Source organism: Antedon bifida, chromosome 6, assembly GCF_963402885.1.
Source record: "Antedon bifida chromosome 6, ecAntBifi1.1, whole genome shotgun sequence".
NCBI classification, from domain to species: Eukaryota; Metazoa; Echinodermata; class Crinoidea; order Comatulida; family Antedonidae; genus Antedon; species Antedon bifida.
Genome location: NC_136231.1, coordinates 16,069,096 through 16,091,506, shown reverse-complemented (window position 1 = coordinate 16,091,506; position 22,411 = coordinate 16,069,096). Strand labels below are relative to the sequence as shown.

The 22,411-nt window shown below is 31.9% G+C and overlaps 2 protein-coding genes across 5 annotated transcripts in view; both read right to left on the bottom strand.

Moving 5' to 3' along the window:
* Positions 1-285: 285 nt before the first annotated feature.
* LOC144844339 (wings apart-like protein homolog) lies at positions 286-13,988 on the bottom strand. Its single transcript, XM_078701199.1, has 16 exons — positions 13,857-13,988; positions 11,574-12,804; positions 11,069-11,140; positions 10,605-10,808; positions 10,114-10,250; positions 9,652-9,763; positions 9,215-9,457; positions 8,748-8,859; positions 8,294-8,471; positions 6,347-6,495; positions 5,381-5,496; positions 4,744-4,899; positions 4,111-4,303; positions 3,125-3,213; positions 2,751-2,846; positions 286-2,096 (listed from the first exon to the last, which is right to left on the bottom strand). Exons 2-16 carry the CDS (start codon positions 12,780-12,782, stop codon positions 2,031-2,033), a joined length of 3,132 nt encoding a protein of 1,043 aa, XP_078557325.1. The 5' UTR covers positions 12,783-12,804; positions 13,857-13,988; the 3' UTR covers positions 286-2,030.
* Positions 13,989-16,020: 2,032 nt separating this feature from the next.
* Positions 16,021-22,411, bottom strand: part of LOC144845361 (WD repeat and FYVE domain-containing protein 3-like) — a 62,526-nt gene continuing 56,135 nt past the window's right edge. For 2 of the 4 annotated variants that reach the window (XM_078702632.1, XM_078702633.1), the window contains exons 58-66: positions 21,775-21,987; positions 21,439-21,574; positions 20,787-21,277; positions 20,369-20,491; positions 20,105-20,164; positions 19,322-19,946; positions 18,839-18,950; positions 18,357-18,554; positions 16,021-17,977 (exon numbers count right to left, since the gene is read on the bottom strand). In XM_078702632.1, coding sequence (XP_078558758.1) covers positions 17,884-17,977; positions 18,357-18,554; positions 18,839-18,950; positions 19,322-19,946; positions 20,105-20,164; positions 20,369-20,491; positions 20,787-21,277; positions 21,439-21,574; positions 21,775-21,987 — 2,052 coding nt within the window. In that variant the 3' untranslated portion in view covers positions 16,021-17,883. The remainder of the gene's footprint in view (positions 17,978-18,356; positions 18,555-18,838; positions 18,951-19,321; positions 19,947-20,104; positions 20,165-20,368; positions 20,492-20,786; positions 21,278-21,438; positions 21,575-21,774; positions 21,988-22,411) is intronic. The other 2 variants (XM_078702635.1, XM_078702634.1) reach the window with 1 other exon arrangement.

Below are 22,411 nucleotides of genomic sequence, written 5' to 3'. Positions count from 1 at the left end.
GGCATATTACAACCTGTGTAATTGTGTAAACCTAGTCATACCCGGGGCACAGAAATGCAGGCTGATGTAAACGATGTATTAACAATGACACACTGTGTACGATCAGCAACACAGAACCAACAAAAAAAGGTTCAGAATTTAAATTCCAATTCACGGTTTGGTTAATACCGACTACTGGTGTGAAGTATGATTGCGATCAGAAATATTAATATCAATGATTTACAGAGTACAACTGTCGTCAGTAAGATGTGAAAACATGTTCAATGACAAATACATGGCTAAATATTTAGGCCAACAAAAAAATCTTTTATTTCAAATTGCGAGGTTTACATATGTGACTAATTTACACAAATGTTCTCATCTACATTTTAGTTTTTCTACATGAATGTGAAAATACCTACTTTACAGGTTCATAATTCAATGCCTCATTTTAACAAATAATTTATATCGATCAAAAAATATCAACTTAGTGCTTCACAACTAATTGATTGAACAATTGTGATGTTTCATTAAACCTTTAAAAAGATATTACATCAAATGTATCAAAATAGTTCATTTTATCCACTTCTATAATTGTATGCATTGTATGTAAAAATTATAAATTTAAATATACTTCAATTTTTAAACACATAATTGTATTTGTAATGATCAAGTTAACAATAATTTGCAAAACAGTTATTTCTTTATACAGTGAGAACAAGGGAGGGGAGGTATGCAAACCAAAATGGCTACAATAAACAGCATTTTCATATAATGCTAACATTTTGAAATTATCATTTTTAGGATATTTCCCTACATTTTCTATCCTTTTGTTAATCTGTGTAATTTCATCAAAATGGGTATATACAAAATATGTACACGTTCGGAAATTGTATGCATTTTATTCAAATTGTATAAAATTCATTTTACTTCTTACAGAAGTAACTATGGTGTCATGGAGCTTCCAAAAAATATATATATATACTGTATGTTCATTTTCACGGGCATCAATTTCGAGTGAAAATCCAACATAATTTGTCCAAAAGCTCTAAATACTGAATGCCAATATTTTACAATGGGTTCAGGAACAACAAGATGAAAGCTCCTCATTACAGAAATCAATCTATATTTGCCTTACATTTCAACAGTGGTTCAACTATGTAATGTGAATGCACCGATAAACAACAACATTTTACTACGTTTATCATACAAAATTAATTCATAATGTACACAAAAATAATGTCAATTATAAACAATATATTTACATTAATGTTTGAAATCATATGCAGTAAATAATTCAAATCAATTCTAATTAATAGAGTAAAGTTGATCAAAACTGTTTTAATTTCTTGATTTCAGAATGATTAGCATTGGGCTGGACTACAAAGTCTAGCATTTAGCTGTAGGCTGGACTATAAAGTCTAGCATTTAGCTGTAGGCTGGACTACAAAGTCTAGCATTTAGCTGTAGGCTGGACTACAAAGTCTAGCATTTAGCTGTAGGCTGGACTATAAAGTCTAGCATTTAGCTGTAGGCTGGACTATAAAGTCTAGCATTTAGCTATAGGCTGGAACACAAAATCTAACATTTAGTTTGCATTTTCAAAAGTACCAAAAGCTTGGGATCTCAACCAAATGTTTATTTTGAGAGAGCTACCTTTTGTACAGTACGAGTGAGAGTTGACTGCATTGCAACCATCAAACATAATCCATAAAAAAATTGTTGATTCAATAACCACAACCAATCAAATGATTATTGACATAGTGCATAATAATATATAAGAATTGATAATATAATTTTAAAACATCGACTGGAAAAGACATATTACATGTTGACAAAATAGACTGTAAATCGTCATATGTATAGATCGCTATGAAGGCATAACAATACCCAGGGCTAAAAAGAATTTTATGTACATACCTATAATTTTGCATTGCTTCTTCTCTTTAACATTAGCAGTGCCATATATCAATGATCAGATATACTTACATACATTTTCTTCCTAACAAAATCCTATCTATAATACAATGTGAAGTTAGCGCCCTGACACCTCAAAGAAGTTCAAACACTTCTATGATCTTTGATATTGATTTACTTCCAGAACTTCCAGCCGCATTCTGAAAAAAAAATAAATTCAAAATGTTTTAAATGCAATAAATTTTTTTATTAATTATTACAAATGTCCCTGTCCATAATCTCCGTTCCAAAGTAATTTTAAATGTACAATTCTCACGTGTTAATGTTTGTAAAAATGGTATTTTTCGTAGACTGTCATCTGCTTATAATAGTTGTGTTGTTGAAAATTGTGAATTAGATATTTTTATTGTAGTTTTTCTAAGTTTAAATGTCTGATACATAAGTTGGTGAGATAATTTTAAATAATTTTGTTAATGTTTAAATATGATTCTAATTGTTATATAGTTCTTATTTATATATGTATATTTTCATCCTGTAATTGGTGTTTACACTGTTGGATGTACAATAAATAAATACAATAAATACAAAATAATGCATGGATGAGAGTATGGGAATGTATTGCATACACCTTACTGGACGGTATGGTCTATCTAAGATTAAAACACAGCGGAAAACAAATTAAATTATGATCTTTCTTTTAATGTAACTAGGATAGGCAGTACTGAAAACAGTATAGAAATCTGTCAGAGAATAGTACTCTATTAGTCCTATTTTAAACATTCTTAATAATATGATGTTAAAATAACATTTTTTGGAATATGTATTATTATACTTTAAAACTTAGATTGACTTACCGTCATTTCCATGAACTCCAGAAAGCCTTTGAGCATTTCCACCATACAAGCAAAATCATTGTTGGGTAGTATATCACGAACACTCCTAACATTTGCCTAAAATAAAAATAAAATGTTCTGGCATACAGATTCAAAAAAATTTATCAAAATATTAGCTATATAGCGGAGCGGATTTCAGCTCAAGGCAGAGATTTGGACAGTCAGATTGGAAATTGGAAGTTTAATGTGGTCATTTTATAAGTTTAATAATTTGTCAGTTTTAAATTTTTTAATTTTATTTTCTTGTATATTCTTCTTGGATGCACTGTTTAAACCCAAGTGTCACTGTTACAAATGTGTCATTTTCCAAATAAATATTATTATTATTATTATACCTGGTTATTTCTGAGTAGACAGCCTAAGAGAAGAGCACAATATGACGCCACAATACTATCCTCCATGTGTTTACCTGCTTTGATTAGAGCTGCAAGAAAGGTTAAACAACACAATTAATCGAGACGTTTGTTTATAACAAAGTATATTAATAACTTATGACATCATCATTTGACGTCAGGCATTGTGTCACATAGCTTACAAGGCACCAAAGGTTAAAAACATAAACTATTTAAAGATGCAAGAATAATTATAGCACTAGCCGGTAGGATATTTGAAAGTGCAATTTTAAAAGAATTCAGGCATAATAGGAACTAACAATGTAACTGCTAACATAATTCTATTGCAGAGATAGATAAAAACAACATTGCATCTACCCACTCTAACAATGGTACAGTCCATAATGGGTGTTTATTGTCCCATGTTTGCTTCATTACCATTTAAACAAATTTTCTCCATTGAGATCCAGCCACTGATAACCACAGCATTGTTATTTTTCTGTAATTTGCCTTTGGATTTATATAAGCACTGATGAAGGGCTAGTGTTGCCCGAAAGCACTGCTAACTTTTCTGGCCTTTGGATTATACACTCACACACTGTACACTCTCCGTATGAGAATGACACAACACAGATCAGCTACCAAAATATCAAAGCTTGATCAACCTGTAGCCGAACATTTTAATTCAGCTGGTCACTCGATTGCAAATTTCAGAGCTATTGCAATAGACCATGATGTCAAATGGAGCGACAAAGAAAACCACTGGGAAATTACATAAAACCACAAAACCTTTTGGACTTAACATTAGGAACATACTCCCAGATCGGTAAAATGATTCCATTGGAATTAGCTCTGCTAACTTTTCTGGCTGTTTTACTTTATCGTTTCGATTCAGCTTTTCGCTTTTCAAGCCACTGATACCCACAGCATTGTTATTTTTTTCAGTAATTTGCCTTTGCATTTATATATTATATATAAAAACAACTTACCCTTATTAATAGACTTTTTAATCTCCTTTTGACTATCAGCACTTAACTCCTGACCTTCTTCTGTTTCTATGGTAATCCATTCCATACCATCTTGCGATTCTTTCCATTCTCCATCTTGTTTTGATGGCGTTCCTGATGGCGATTCTGGTGCTGTCTCTGCTAACTTTGCGGCTTTCTCACGTTGCAAGTACATCTATGTTGTAAAGAAAAGAGAGCCTTTGACTTGCTAGGACCTAGTTATGACCTATTAATAGGGAGCTTCTGACTTGCTAGGACCTAGTTATGTCCTATTAATGGAGACCTTTTGATTTGCTAGGACCTAGTTATGACCTCTAATAGGGAGCTTTTGACTTGCTAGGAGCTTCTGACTTGCTAGGACCTAGTTATGTCCTATTAATAGGGAGCTTCTGACTTGCTAGGACCTAGTTATGTCCTATTAATAAGGAGCTTCTGACTTGCTAGGACCTAGTTATGTCCTATTAATAGGGAGCTTTTGATTTGCAATGATCTATGAACTAGTTATGTCCATAGCAAATGCTTTCTCAACTCATGCAATCCCTTGACATTCTAGGACCGAATATGTGACATATGTGTTACACAATAAACATGACAAAATAATTGAAAATAGTATACCTGAGTAAGAGCATGCAAAGCGGTGGCATCTCCATCCAGGTTGAATTTACTATTCTCTTGAGGTTTAGAATCGTATGAAAATCGAGTCTTTATGTTAATAAGTGCCTTACAATTCCCTGGACTATGTTCCATCAAGTTAATCAACAAGCCAAGGCCCTGAAAGAAAATTATTGATTGCAAATATTAATGAGACGATTTGTTTACAATTACAGTATATAACTAGTTGTGCACATACTGCTTACAATAAACTAGTGTGGTTCTGTTTTTATATTGTAATACACTGATGAATTAGTACAACTGCTTGCCATAGGCGATAAGTATGAAAGGCACAAAGTAAAAAATCTTAATTTTAAATGGAACTGAACAGAACATCCTAGAAACGTAATGCTATATTGGTGGCGAGTCCTGTATTAATTCTGAACGTAGAGGAATGAGCTGTTAGGAGCTCTATGTACTAAGCCTTGGCATTATGTGGTAGGTTGGTCAGTTCCTTTCCAAACAAATGCTATATTACATATTGTATAATGATATACAAAGTACAATTATATACCATTTTATACACTTCCTTAGGAAACATAGTATGGCATTAGGAAGTAGTATTGTTACTATTATAGTAACTCCTAATACTTATACTTACCAATACAAGTAAATCAAAGCGTTGATCAGTTGGTATGTGCTGTGGGATTTGCAGCACACACAGCAAGATTGTCTTAATCATTTCTTCTTGTCCACCTACTTTGATACATCCCCATTCTATGAAAATAAATAATAGCATTTAAGTTGAGTGTTAAGGCCCATTTACACTAGGACGATAACGATAAATAGACAAATGTGCATTTTTTAATACATAAACCAAAAGAAATATAAAAACTTTTCATTCTAACTATAGAATAACCATCTATGCTTCCTTTGATACAAATGATATTTTTACACGTCCAATCAAATGACGTCATGATTAGTAAGAGCAATAATATCGTGACAATACAACAATTTTATTGTTTTTATTTATCATGACGTCATTTGATTGGAATTTTAAAAACATTATTTTTATCAAAGACAGCATAAATGATTATCCTATAGTTCTAGAACGAAAACCTTTCTAATTTCTTTTGTTTTATGTAAAAAAAAATGCATGCTTATATATTTATCGTCCATCGTTATTGTCATAGTGTAATTGGGCCTTTATCAAGATATTTGGCTGGTGGAAATTCCAATGGAAACACTTTGTTCTTTTATCTTAATCAAATAAAATTAAGTTAACTAAATTATCAAGATCTATATTCATGGTATATTCAGATTTTCATCTCATTAAACACAATGTATCAGTTTTTATTGATTTTTCTCTCAATAATAGTAAATACCAGATTGGAAACCAGATGGCTTTTTAATTAGATTCCAGTAAATTATACACTTTTTCATTGGATACAAACAGTAAAATTAGTGAACCATAACAAGGCAACAACCTGAAATGGAACCTAAACCGAAAGTGAGAGGGATGTTAAAATCTTGGAAAAGTACATTAGCAAACCAGTCAACCGTAACCAAGCACATATAAAAAAATGCAGGTATCATAATAATTTATAATTTATTTTCTGCTACTTACCACTATCGTGTGTTAAATTGAGCAGTACTCGTAGAATAGACAACAAACACTTCCTCACAATGCAACCTTTTGTATCTTCTTGTCCAACTTCTAATATACTTTCTTCTGAGCTACATGCTTCAATGTATGCCTCACACACTTTCAAAGCCCTGCAAAAAAGAAACACATGTTAATAATAGCCAGCTGTTCTTCCCTGGGCCATAATCACAATATTTGCTCAAAGATATAAATATATTATCAAACTTTCTACCTTCATGCACATGAAAAACATACTGAGCTAGACTATTTATCAGGCTGCAGTAGTTGTAATTAAATAAAAGGGTAACATACAATGAGCTAGACTATTTATCAGGCTGTAGTGGTTTTAATTAGTAAAAGGGGAAAACATTATAAATTAGACTATTTATCTGGCTGCAGTGACTGTAAATTAATAAAAGTGAAAAACATACGGAGATAGACTATATATCAGGCTGCAGTGGTTGTAATCAATAAAGAATGAAAACATACTGAGCTAGACTTTTTATCAGGCTGCAGTGGTTGTAATAAATAAAGAATAAAAACATACTGAGCTAGACTATTTATCAGGCTGCAGTGGTTGTAATAAATAAAGAATGGAAACATACTGAGCTAGACTATTTATCAGGCTGCAGTGGTTGTAATAAATAAAGAATGAAAACATACTGAGCTAGACTAGTTATCAGGCTGCAGTGGTTGTAATAAATAAAGAATAAAAACATACTGAGCTAGACTATTTATCAGGCTGCAGTGATTGTAATAAATAAAGAATGAAAACATACTGAGCTAGACTATTTATCAGGCTGCAGTGATTGTAATAAATAAAGAATAAAAACATACTGAGCTAGACTATTTATCAGGCTGCAGTGGTTGTAATAAATAAAGAATAAAAACATACTGAGCTAGACTATCAGGCTGCAGTGATTGTAATAAATAAAGAATGAAAACATACTGAGCTAGACTATTTATCAGGCTGCAGTGGTTGTAATAAATAAAGAATAAAAACATACTGAGCTAGACTATTTATCAGGCTGCAGTAGTTGTAATTAAATAAAAGGGTAACATACAATGAGCTAGACTATTTATCAGGCTGTAGTGGTTTTAATTAGTAAAAGGGGAAAACATTATAAATTAGACTATTTATCTGGCTGCAGTGACTGTAAATTAATAAAAGTGAAAAACATACGGAGATAGACTATATATCAGGCTGCAGTGGTTGTAATCAATAAAGAATGAAAACATACTGAGCTAGACTTTTTATCAGGCTGCAGTGGTTGTAATAAATAAAGAATAAAAACATACTGAGCTAGACTATTTATCAGGCTGCAGTGGTTGTAATAAATAAAGAATGGAAACATACTGAGCTAGACTATTTATCAGGCTGCAGTGGTTGTAATAAATAAAGAATGAAAACATACTGAGCTAGACTAGTTATCAGGCTGCAGTGGTTGTAATAAATAAAGAATAAAAACATACTGAGCTAGACTATTTATCAGGCTGCAGTGATTGTAATAAATAAAGAATGAAAACATACTGAGCTAGACTATTTATCAGGCTGCAGTGATTGTAATAAATAAAGAATAAAAACATACTGAGCTAGACTATTTATCAGGCTGCAGTGGTTGTAATAAATAAAGAATAAAAACATACTGAGCTAGACTATCAGGCTGCAGTGATTGTAATAAATAAAGAATGAAAACATACTGAGCTAGACTATTTATCAGGCTGCAGTGGTTGTAATAAATAAAGAATAAAAACATACTGAGCTAGACTATTTATCAGGCTGCAGTGGTTGTAATAAATAAAGAATAAAAACATACTGAGCTAGACTATCAGGCTGCAGTGATTGTAATAAATAAAGAATGAAAACATACTGAGCTAGACTATTTATCAGGCTGCAGTGGTTGTAATAAATAAAGAATGAAAACATACTGAGCTAGACTATTTATCAGGCTGCAGTGATTGTAATTAATAAGGTATTCCTGATTGACAGTGTTTAAGAACGCAGCATTCTCCAACACACGTTGACAGCGTTCAATCTGCTTCAAGCTGGAAATATGAGCATCACTTAAAGTCTTAGCATCCTCAACCAGCAAAACTTGCTCAAAGACTGTAAATAAAAATAAATTTAAGTTGAATTATGTGACTATGTTCTCTAAAGCTCAAACTAGTTTGACAAAATGTGCCAAATATGGTAGTGATATGTTTAAATATGGTAGTGATATGTCATCATCATGTCCATATATGGGCACATAACACTTTTTTTGTCACATCTGTAGACAGAGCTTTAGAATATGGCAATACCTGTAATAAAATTTATGAACCAAAAAAGGTCTTATAATGTAAGAAAATTTATGCTAACATTCAGGAAAAAAATACTACTTACCTGTATCAACAACAAAATCCAAGCCTCCTAATTTTCGTAATTCTTCCTTCAACCAATCTGTTGTCTTCCGTGAAGACAAAGACAACAGGCATTCCATGGCTAAGTAGTTTGTCTGGAAAACAATAAAACAAAAATTTTTATTTATATAAATTGCCAAGGATTTTTAATAGCAAGTTACCTCATTGCTGCAATGTACAAGTGACAATCTGTTTTAATCCAGGCCCCTGGGATTCATAGAATTATCAAGCATCACTACATTTCATATACCTTTCCTCCTACAAAGCTTTGTCTACACTATTAAACTTTATGTGACAGAAAAATGTGATCTGCCCAAATATGGACACGATGATGTCATATCACTACCATATTTTGGAATATCACTACCATATTTGGGCATATCACTACCATATTTGAGCACATCACAGAGCTGAATAGCCTATAAAAGAACAGCAATAACATTTACTTACAGATATTTTATCAATCTCAACATCACGCTTGACTGCACTTGTGTCTGGTATCTTTTCCACAATACCTTTTACTTTTTCTAAAGTCTTTCTAAATTCTTGAATAACAGACGTGTCGGAGGTCACATCAACTGGTTTGTAGGTCAACAGTTTGATCAATAGGGCAATAATTTGGCGATTGTAATCCATGTTAAGACGATCTCGACTAAGCATGTACATAAGAAAGGCAGTGCTTATGGCAAGGCTCTGTAGAAATAAAAAACAATACAAAATAGTGATGAATTATCTTTATTAGGGGTTCCCTAGAACGGGTTCTACTGTATCTAAATGGGTACTTCCATTCAAGGAACATTTATAAGTATTGAGATATCTAAAAACTAGTATCAAACTGCTTTAACCAAATATTAGAAAAAAAGAAATGCAAAGGAATAAGAACTTACAGGATCACTTTCAGCATCATAAAGTTCACGGAACAGTTTTGAAATAGTACCATGTGCACGGAGATGAACACGAAATGAGGGCGCTGAACACTTACTGGCTAAGCTTATAATACTAAACAAAATATTATAAAGTTACTTTAAAAATTTTAAATGAAGCATACCAGATAAACAGTGCTAAAGGTTAAAATAAAAAAAAGTAGATTAAAAAGTATTTTATTTCCAACAAATTAGGTTGGCATTCACAATAGTAATCATACTTGAATTTCGCAGAGTACATTGAATTAAAAAAATCCATGATATAAAGACTAATAAAAACAATTAAACTACTGTAAGTTATGCGTTTTAATTCATGACAACAAAATATTCTGTAAGACTATCAATTAGGTTATAAAATGCTAATAAAAATATGATAATAAAAATATATTAATAAAAAAAAAGAAAAATGGTTAGCATATGGTTTACCTGAGGCACCTAACTGATGTTGGTTCCATGTTACTAAGTCCATCAAGTAGATACTCAATATCATCAAAGAACTGTTGACTCTCACCCGACTCCTGGCATTGATGAGCCTGCTTTACATTCTTTACCACTGTGTATAACTAGAAAGAAATAATATAAACTTAATTACAATATACATATCAAAATAATGTATAGTCAGCAAAGTAGAGTGTGTTCAGTCATGCATATTTATGTCTTCATCTCAAGTAATCTAGTAAATAAATCATCCCAGTAGTTTGTTATCCACAAATACAGTTTTACGTAACATCCCTGGGTATATAAAGTACATAATATTTTCATTCAAAAAAATTTGTTAAGTTAATCTGCATATGTACAAGGTGTTAAAACATATTCTGGACACAGAAAAAACACATTACAGGCCTACAGAGTGAATATTCAAACTTAAAGAAGGGTAATTTAACCATGCTCTGTTAATGTTGATAATGAAGTTATACCTCTTTTTCCTCCCGATGGCATTTTAATGAGGTAACGATGGAATGGTTTAGCCTTGTCGGGTAGATGACTTGCTTAGTGATACCACCCATTGGTGGCTTCATCTTGTCCGTTGGCTTAGCTGGTACAGGGAGTGGTGGCTTCATGATTCCACTGCTGCTACTTGGCTGGCTCTGGCTTGAACGTTGTTCACTTGATGAGGTATCCTAGAATCAAAATCATATTATAAAATTATACTATGACTAAATCTCATACTTCCTAATTTACATAGGCTAGATTTTGGATACGAAAAAAAATCTACAGTATTAAATGCATGAAGATGCTTAAATTGCCATTTATGTACCACTTGAAAATGCCTGCATGGCACCAATTAATGAGTAAGTGGTAAAGTTGCAAGTTCTACTGACAGGACACAGAATGTTGGCATAAGAAGGCAATCATGTATATATAAAAAGATAAGACTTACCTCACTAGAATCGTCAGTGTGAGTGAGGTCTTTCTGCCATGATCTTGCATTGTAGCGAATCTTACCAGGAGACTGAAATATATAATCATAATAAAGTAAATTATTTGAAAACAATATTAATAGCAAAATTAGACATAAAGACATAAAAACAGATCACTGTTCCTTGAATGTCAAAACGCCATTGAAGGACAAAATATTGTATATCTGCCAACAAATTGTTCCTTTGACTGTATTAAACCAAAATAAAAACCTAAATCCAGGTATCATCCTTTTATTCAAAATTAACTCAGTCTACATGTACACTATCAAACTTTATGTGAAAAAAAAGGTGATGTACCATATATGGACATGATGATGTCATATCACTACCATATTTGGGCACATCACATTTTTTTGTCACACTGATAGTATAGACAGAGCTTTAGACAGTACAGTAAAAGAGATTGACATTGATTAAGGGATATTTACTGTAAACTATTCAAATATAAAGTAGTAGTATATTTACCTTTTTAGGACTATTGTTGAAAATCTTTTTGGATTTTGGACCAAGAAGGCGAGTGCTAGGCACACCAGGTCGTTTACCTTTGGATAAAAGCTTTGCTACAGCTGGATTTATTGACTCTTGCGATGATGGACTATCATCATCAAAATCAAACTCATCTTCCGCCGTAATACTACCCTGAGAACTAGGTAAATGAGAGGATTCAGTACTCATTTGCGAGGAGGATAATAAACTTGATTGTGAAGATCCCATCTCTATTGATGGTTGACTAGAATCTAAAGAAGATGAGGTTGATGGGGCTGCAATGCTGCCACCCTTTTTCTCTTTGCTGTACGTATGATCTGCTGGAGACGACTGGCCTTTTATTTTCACATCGCGACTATAAGTATGGTCAAATTTTTTCGGTGATGGAGGAAGAAATTGCGTGACATTACTACTTGTTGATGCCTCCTGGCAATCATTAACATGTCTTGCTTTTGATTTCGGTGCAACAGCGACCTTTGTTACAGTTTTTTTCTCTCTATTAGATTTGGTTGGTTCTTCTAAATCAAGTATGCGACTCCAAAAATCAAGATCTTGTTGTTCGCGCATTTCTCTTTCTTTTTCAATTGTACTTTTTTCTTCTTCTGGTTCACTTTCTTCAACTTCTTCTGTTACTTCTTTTTGTTGGTTTCCTTCAGTTACATTATCAGTTTTTTTGATGTCATCTTTTACAAAAATTTCTAGTTCTTCCTCAGGTCCATTCATAACTCTCTTTTTTGTATATTTCAGAATAGACTCTTGCTTATTTGGTGACGGAAGAAAGTCAATGTCATTACTTGAGCTTGACGCTCTTGTAGACCGCTTAACATTAGTATGTACATCTTGGTTAGTCCTTGATTTATTAGTTAAAGAGTTTTTTAAATCATCAAAAGGATCAATTGTCACCTTTTTATCGCTCTCTTTTTTCGCAGGGGTACGCTTCCGAGGGGATAGATCTTCATCACTACTGAAACTGAACGGGTCCATATCTCCTCCTCTGCGTCTTTTCACTGGTGAAAGTGCTTCTCCATTTCTGTTGGTAGTGGAGCTGCGAGTAGAACGAGCAGTGTTTGCTTTACTAGGACTAGATCTTGTGACGGGACGCTTTGTGTTATCATAAGCGTCCTCAAATTGTGTGTTTGCTGATGTTTGCTTCGACTTGCCATACGTTTTACTTCCATATCGCGGCATTTTGACCGACGTAATCTGAAAGCTAAAATAAAAAACAAATATAACAATCTATACAAATTAGTAAAGCCTACTACACTAGGTTGTAACAAGGGGATGGATCATTACAGAGATGATCATTATCTATACTGTATTACAGAGTGTCACAGGGTGTGTAGCGCAGGCAAAGATGTAACTACTGTAGATGTACATTAATGTACAGTATCATGTAATGTGGTTGCACTATTTTATATCCATTTAAAAGTAGGCCTACCACAGCAAATATATTTTCTAAATGTTTAATTACAAAATTCCCTTATTGTCCAAGCAAATAGGAATTACATTGCTTATGCAGTCTGCCACAGTAGGTTAATATCTGTATGTATTGTACTGTACATATACTGCAGTAGCTTATGAGATCAATAAAATTTACATGAATTGATTCGAATAAAGATTTTATTATTATTATTTATATTATGGATATAATAGACTTTTGCAAGAATGCAAACTTATATAAGTTTAAACAAAATAAACATATTTTACATTTTAGAAGGCTAAGAAAGGCTAGTAAATATACATAAAAGGATGTATATTTAGATGGAAAACATACAGTAAAAAGTAAATACTGTACTCGGGCATGTTTTGGAATGTTTCAATACCATAATGATCTATTTTAATTACATTATTGCCATTAATAAATGACAATACCTCAATAGCAGTGTTGAAGCAGGAGGTTTTTCACCTCCCTGGTTGAAGGTTGTGGTTTTTTTTAGGAGATGAATACTTTCGTCTTTGAACAGTTAAATATACGAAAAAGGCCATAATTATTAGGTAGCCTATGATATATATGTGTGAATAATAGAACCTGAAAATAGAGTAGGAATGCTGTATAAGCCAAGGCCTCTCTAGGCCCATTGCAAACATTTATATAGCGTAACATCACTCTTGTTTTAGGCCAAGTTTTATTCGGCGACAAGTTCCCATCCAGAGCCAACCAGTCTCGGGCCTCGATCAGGTTCGAGAGTTGAAACGTTTCAAAATGTTATTTTTTAAACATAATTAACATGCAATAACCATAAAACGGACAGTCTCACGTACCTGGATTATCAGTATTTTTAGTTGTTTACTAGTCACAAATAACAAATAAAGGAAAAAACAAAATAAAGTGTTCTATTATGAGAATAGTAAACCATATCATGAAGCAGACATATCCGCCACTACGCTTTATATTGACCTCATGTGTATACGACGCATGCGCAAAGAATAGTTTTTGTGTGAGAGGGCGGGATTTTATAAACTGAATCGTCAAAAGCTAGAAAAAGTCGAGATGTAACTTTCACAAATATATTCATGGAGTAATATGAGTTTTTCTCTTCATATAAATTCGATTTGTCTTTTTATCACATGATTATTTTTGTACAGGTGCCTACTGTTGTTTCCATGACTTTAGTATTTTTATTATAACTGTTTAATCTGTCTTATTCACTGAATTTTTATTGATTATTATTATTTATATAGACTGTAGATAATTGATTTGACCAACTTCCTTTCAAATGTCCAAAATTAAACATGAAGTGCAAATCACATATTCTTCGAAGGAGTAAAATTTACAATACAAATAAAGGATGCATTCTAAGCAATAAATAGACTGAACTGAACTTGGCTGTCCAAAATTCTTTTACTATTGAATAACACAAAATAGTAACAAATGAACTGATTACGATAACTCCATGTTTTATTTATTTAATACATGACCATAATTCAGAACATTAGTGACATCATCAGAATAATGGATATTTAAAAGATTGCACACGCAATTTTACATTTTGTCTAAATATTATTATACATTATCTTGATAAAGATATGGAATCTACAATAAACAAGGAGCAAATGACATTTTCTTATGGAGAAATTATTTCTCCATGGTATAATATATACGTTTTCTTCATGGTTTAACCAACAAAAATAGTTTACAATGATATGGTCGATGTCTTATGTACTGTACTATATATCTACTTTATTATTTACTTACTTATTACCCCTAGAGAAAAACATTTAACTTTTTAACAGCCTTATAAAAAAAAAACACCACGAATAGTGATAAACCTTTCCATATCCATCTACACCTTTTAAACGTAAGATATGAATTTAGATTGTATGAAATGCATACAATAAATAAGAAGTACAATCATAGAAATTAAATGTAAACAACGTAAATATAAATCGATCAATCACAATTTGCAGGCGCGGATTTAGGCGGATAAACAGACTTTAGCCCCCCCCCCCCCCAACCAAAATTTAACAATCATATCTTTTTTAATAAAATAATGACTATTTTTCTGCAACCTGACAGATTGTTTTTATCATTTATGAAATATTTAGCACCCCCCACCCCCACCAAATAATCTATAATGCTGGATCCACCCTGATTTGTTTTACAGTACTATTAACATGCTGTAATATAATAAAATGTGAGATATGCTTTGCATGGTTATAGAATAGTATGTGTAAATTCTTTTCCAAAACTTGTTGGCACAAAATATATTGGCATCTAAAAAATAGTTTTGTTTACTGTTTTCTAGAAACATTATTATGTAATTAAACATTTATTTATTTATTCACAATATTTTTCCAGGGTGGCCCGATTAGTAAAAAAGAATGGTCTCCCTTGGGTTCATACTTAACACCATTGCAAATTAATAATAAACCTTTCATAATAAAAAAAAGTTAAATTAATTTTAAAATAAACAATGTACATATTAATTGTACGATTGCTAATGCCATTTATATATGCTAATATTGATTGTGCTTCAATGTTTTACACTAAACAGATTCTCAAAAACCCCTTAAAAACCAATAAAATAACTAAGCAATGCAAAACATATGTTAATAGTTACATTATACATGCTGACATTTAGTAACTAAAAAAAAAACATAGCACCACGTTTCTTTACACAGCAGGTGTAATTCACTTTTGTTCATGATACATTATATTATTAATAAAAAAAAAATTTGTTAATGTATGATAAATGCAATAAAAACATTTGGAATAATTGTAATTTATTTATAATATTTAGTACATACAAATAAATTCATTCGTTAATAGAAAAAATGAAAAACAAATAGCAAATAAATAAGTTGATTACAATTATATAAATGATATTTTTAATTAATCATATCACTTTTGTTCATATGATACATTATATTATTAATGTATGTTATGAATGTTAGAATAATTGTAATTTATTTATAATATTTAGTACATACAAATAAATTCATTCGATAATAAAAACAAATAGCAAATAAATAAGTTGATTACATTATATAAATGATTTTGAATTAATCATATGAATTGAAAAAAATTAATCAAGGGAAACGAGAGTCACTGTTCAATTTCAGTTGAGATACAGGGTGAATGGAATTTGAAATCATCAGATGCATTATTCAGATTTCAAATGCAGTGTGAATAAAGCTTTAGAAAATATAAAATAAAATTATCAGGGCTTCAAGCTGACTAATATTAAGTACAATTTTATTACAGCCCATACATTTTATTAAAACATCATATATTATACAGTAAATCAGTGTAAAAATCATAATTTGAGGATACCTATCAAGGTTTAACATGTGCTGTTTATAACATTATAAGTGACTTTCTTCATTTTACCCACTATCTCAATTTGTCATGTGAGTTATTTTACTACGTAAAACATTTAAAAGTTCATCATAAAAGTTCATCATACAAATTAATAAAAAATCTAAATAAATCATTTAAATAATGTTAAACATTGCATCATTTTACAAAAAAAATAAGTAAATGTTTTGAGCAATATTATGTTTTACTTTGCACAAAACCCGAAAGGTTTATTAATTCAGAATAAGATGAAAATGGATGTATATGAAATTGTTATGCTGTCAATTGTTCTACAACCAACTCCAATTATGGTATTTGGCTTATTACGGAAATAACGCACAACAAATTATTTGTATCATCCATGATGTTAAATTATTCTAATGGCTAAATCATGTTATCCAACAATTATCATCAATTTATTATGCCATAGCACATAACAATATCCTTGTTCAATAAACTACATTCCATATAGAGAAAAGACATGTATCAATTATTCAGATAGGACTATGTTCTCTATGTACAAAGGTTATATAAATAATTAGGTACTTATGCAAATTTATGTTAATATATTATCAGTTATTGTGTATACATTGATAATTATTCGTTGTTTATACAATCATATCACATGCTTTAAAAAAAAAATGCAAATCATATTTGCTTTTTAATATATAGTTGTACAACCAAAGCCCAATAATAAAGAAACATATAATATATTCTCTTATTTCAACATACATATTCTTTCTATTAAATCTGATAATATATACATACAATTCATCTTTGTAGTTTATATAATATAATGTATTAAAATCCCCAGTGTTCTACACTTCCATTGTTTATAAACACGTCTTTACTCTGGTGGCACGTTGTCAACAATAGACCTGGTTTAAATCTCATAATTGCTTACATAAATTATAATTATATTATGCTTTGAACATGTACTTTAACATACAGTAACTAAATTCCTAATAGTTTCCACAACAAACTACATTACATTTTTGGCATGTTTGTTTTAGAATATACATTTTATACATAAACAATAGCCTTTATATGTTTCCTATGCTAGAATAATTAAATATACAAGTAATAATTACAAATAAGAAATTATTATTGAGGCAATGATATGTAAAAGTTTCAAATTTGGGTCAAACGTTTGTTTTAATCCAACTACCTCTTCTGTCATTTATGAACAATATACATATTTATTTGCAATACCTCATTAAATTGTGGAAAGATTTACTTTGCATTCAGACTTATACTCACCATAAAATGGTCTAATGGTTGGGTGTATACCTACCAAGCAAGAGAGTATGTGTTCATGCTTTGGTTGGGGTAATTTTGTTTTCTTTCACAGATTTTCTCATCTTTACTGTTATACACTATTAATTTCAGCATTATCACTAGACAGTTTAAAGTTTCTGTGTTCTTTTACAGAAATGTTCAATTTACATACTTTATCATAATACTCTAAGTACAGAAATATTGGAATGAAACTTAAGCAGATTTAAGACGATAGTAGCATGTTTGACATACACGAACCATCTTAACAATGCGAAGACGAGGTATGACTGACTCGTACCGGCTACATCTGAGGATCAAATAATAAACATTTATTATGAAATTGATACTTAATAATCGTACTATCATCTCAATTCGGAAGAGTAGGGAAGTAGTACTGGCAAATCCCAGCCCTGTCGTTTAAGCTCGGTCTACATTACCAATCTAGTGTGATGTGCCCAAATATGGTAGTGGTATGACATAATCACGTCCATATATGGGCACATCACATTTTTTGTCACATAAAGTTTGGTAGTGTAGACAGAGCTTTATGCATTGTGGTTGCTGTGGGTCTGTAGAGAACTGATCTGAATTTCCTCAATTTGAGGAGAAATGTTATGAAACAAAAAGTCTGATCCTTACTCATGCACCATTATGTTTTCTCAAATACTATCAAAATGCTTACTTACTTTTGACAAAAAATATTCCCGCAGTCACGGCAGTGATGGCGTCGTTCCGTTAATGTGAATTTAACACCACACTGATTGCATTTCTCACCGAGTTCATCTTTCACCCAATGGTCAGCTACACCCTTACCAGAAGGATCAGCTACCGTCCAACTGAAAACACGCCCTCTGTTGTCACCAACAAACACCTTTAAATGATCTCTGTAAAATAAAATTTAGTTGCTTACCGACTAATTAACTGTTTATTTATTAACGGTTTAATTAGGACAGGATAGTATTAAAATGTTTGTTGTGTATTTCAGTATAAGTTCTGTTCCACAGGGGTACGATATGTAGAAATTATGTAAATTAATGCCAAAAACATTGCAATGATAAAATGTGCTATTGCTCCACACTAGGTATTGGTATTACACTAAAACATATTGAAAGAGCTTACAGTACACGTTTCATATCATTTAATGTACAATGTTATGTGAATAAAATACCTTGATATTGCAAGTGAAGTAACTTGACCTGGCTGTGCATTGTCCTTGCGTTCAAATGCTGTGTGCATTGTCAGTTTGCTGCGAAACACTAGCTGACGCTGCCACTTGAATCCTATCATCAGCAATTATATAAAATATTTATTAGGATATCTGTTACAAGGTTATAACACCTATGTTTCTCAATTAGTATTTAATGCGACAACTTCTGTAATTTGGTACTGTCTGGAGGTTCTTGAACCTGAATGATATGCATAGTGTGCAGAAAAATCCAAATTCTCAATCAAACTATGTGTAAAGTGTCATTTTAGTCTATTATGTAGTTTCAAAGTCTTTTGCACAAATGCTTTTGAGAACCATATTAATTACAAAAAGCATGATAATATTTAGTTATGTTAATTAGGACATTATCAATTTTTAAAACAATTTGTTTATTTGTGAATTCATAAAATAACAAATTAATTTATTATTAGAATGTACAGTTACCTTGTTTTAAGATATTCCTGTGCATTGCAGATGTATTCTTCTGTTTGTCCTCTTTTGCTTCATCTAATTCCCTATTTGTAATAATAATATAGTCACCGCTTACTGGTGAGGTTGGAGAGTTCACAACAGACTGCCCTCTACTTTGGTTCAAACCATTTTCATTCTCAGGGGTGACACTATATTGAGGTTCCATTCCTACATGGTCATCATCCTCTACATAGTTGTTTCCATCTGCACTTGTTACTGATAATGCGATTGGTTGCGATCGCTTGACAGATTCTGAACTGGTTGAAGTGTACAGCTTTCCTGTCAGGTCTTCCTCACTGATATCATGACCAGAGTCTGAAGCCATGTCTTGTCCATTTTCATAACACCATGCATCTGATTTAGAATTTCCAAGGTTTGAGCTTGCACGGCACATTAAGGCTAGATCTCCTGCACTGAGAGCACTGTCAATGCTCTTGGTATCTGCATCTGAAAGGTTGTCAGGTGTGTCGTGGTTGTTTGCCATCAAGGTGTCAGTTTGGTCATCATTCCCAGTAGAAGATTCTGAAGGCACTTTCTCTGGGACTTTTTCACTTGCTGGTTTCTCTTTCGGAACTTGTACAAACTCAACACTCCACATCTTTAACAATAAACATATTAAAATATGTTTAATTAATTATGGCAATTCTGATGTAATGAGATAATGTTATGAAATATAAAGATAATTATCTAAATATAATCACATGTGAACGCCACTAATATGGTGATTGTAAATAGGTAATCTAAGCAATTACTTACTCTTATAACACCATCACTGGACCCAGTGATAATAACATTTTCCTGGTCCCACTCAACAAGCTGTAAGGATAATAATATTTAATATTATCATAAATATGGTCTTCTTCATCTCTTTCATGCTATTTTCATGGAAGACTTATGTACTAGATGACGATTAAACACCTGTAACATAAAGGTTTGCAGTACAACATGTGTTTCAAAGATGTACCGCAAGCCTTACTCTAAACAGACTACCTGCAGTAGTTAATTGGAAGACTTTTTTACCTCAGACATAGCACAGCACAAGATTTGCTGTTCTCTTCCCGTTGAAGTGTTAACACTAGCGATGGGATCTCCATTGATACTCCATAAATGAAGGTAAACACCAGAACATGTTGCAATTTCACCCTGAAATTCATTTGGAATATATCTATCAATCCAGTAATTATCAATCATTTACAAGTACTGTAAATAAGTATGTATAGTCTGGGTACAAAATTTGAAATTTGGTAAAAAATAGTGGGTGAGATTATACTATTATTATTACTATTATACAATAGTTAATAACATGAACAACAACAACATTTTACCAAATTTACCAAATTCTTGTGACCAAATAGTACAGTACAACTTAACACTCTATTTGATGAACTCATCAAGTTAAATCAATATAATATCTAATAAATTCAACACTGATACTCACTGTAAGATTATTAATACAGACAGCTGCAACTGGAGCACCAAGATTACGCAATTGCCGTAGAAAAACCAGCTGATTATAATCCCATATCAAACAAGACTTGTCACGTGAACCGCTGATTATGATATTATAATTTGTACACACAGCTAAGCATGTGACAGCGTCCGTATGCCCATATAAGGCACGCTTCAAAGTTAATTGGTTTGATTTCTCTTTACTTGTAGAATATTCCCAAACATGAACCACCGTGCTCGTTCCTCCGGTGATAAGTACTTTAGATGTGGCACACGCTGCGGTGAGGATCTCCCCACACTGAGTTCCTTCGAAAACTGTTGATAAACGGTCAGTATCATAATTTCCAAGTCGTAGACTAAGGTCAGCGAAACCAAAAGCGTAATAGCGGTGATATGATGGCGGTATAAGAACTTTATTCTGCTCAACACAGATGATGGATTTATCAGTTTGAATTATTTGACCAACAGGTCCTTTAATTTCTGTAAAAAGAAAAATAAATAGTTCACCTGAAATCCTACAGATAGATGGTATTATATACAGATTTTATATTTCATAATCATTTTCAGTGTATTTATTAATTATATAGATATAAACAATTATTAAAAGTGAATAAAGAGAAAGTTTGGTTGAAGAAACTTACCTTTGATTGGTTGTAATGATGGCCGCAGAAGGTCAAGATTATGGAAGAACAGTCTGTCAATCTGGATGACCGTTGTGCCTGATTGGTCACCCACTCTGTTGTTGAATTTCTTTGGTGGATGTGGTTTTTTAAACAGCTAAAAAAATTAAATCACATAGCAAATTGTTACAAATATGTCAATTATAGTAAAAGAGAATTTCAAACATACTATATGGAGTGTATTTCAGTTCTAGAACTGGCTCAGTGTGTTCAGACCAATAAGCCTACCAGCTAAGATATGGACACTTTTATCATTAAAAAAAAAGAAATTGTTTAAAAACGCCAACTTTTTCTGACCTGCTTAACAATTTGCCCAAAATTGTTGATAAATCCTATCGTGGCATTCTTTCTTAAAGGATCATCAATGCTGTAGATATCAACATTGCCCTCATAAAACAGATGATGGAATACATTATTAGCCTCCACTGCAGCCTGTCCAGACTGCTTGTAGCCAAATATTAAATCAATCCACTCATGAAGATGACTGCTAACATAGTCACACTCCAAGGCCTAGAATATTATAAATAATTGATAATCAATATTAGTGTTTGCTATTCAGTATGCTGAATGACAATCATAAAAATGTGAATGAATCCTTTTGTATAAAGCTCTGTCTACACAAATTCTTGCCAAAAAAAGTGTTATGTGCCCAAATATGGAAGTGATATTCCCAAATATGGTAGTGATATGACATCATCATGTCCATATATGGCACATAATATTTTTCTGTCACATAAAGTTTGATAGTGTAGAGAGAGCTTGAGTACAGTAGTATTCTTAATTTGTAGAAACATTAAAATACATTAATATAGTCATGATGAGCAGAAAGCTACAGTTTATATTAACAAAAGCAGTGTCATTTCCAACTGAATCAGGTGTGCAAAAGAAATTTACTATTATAGTTGTTTTAGCTCAGTATGTAAAAGTGGTATTT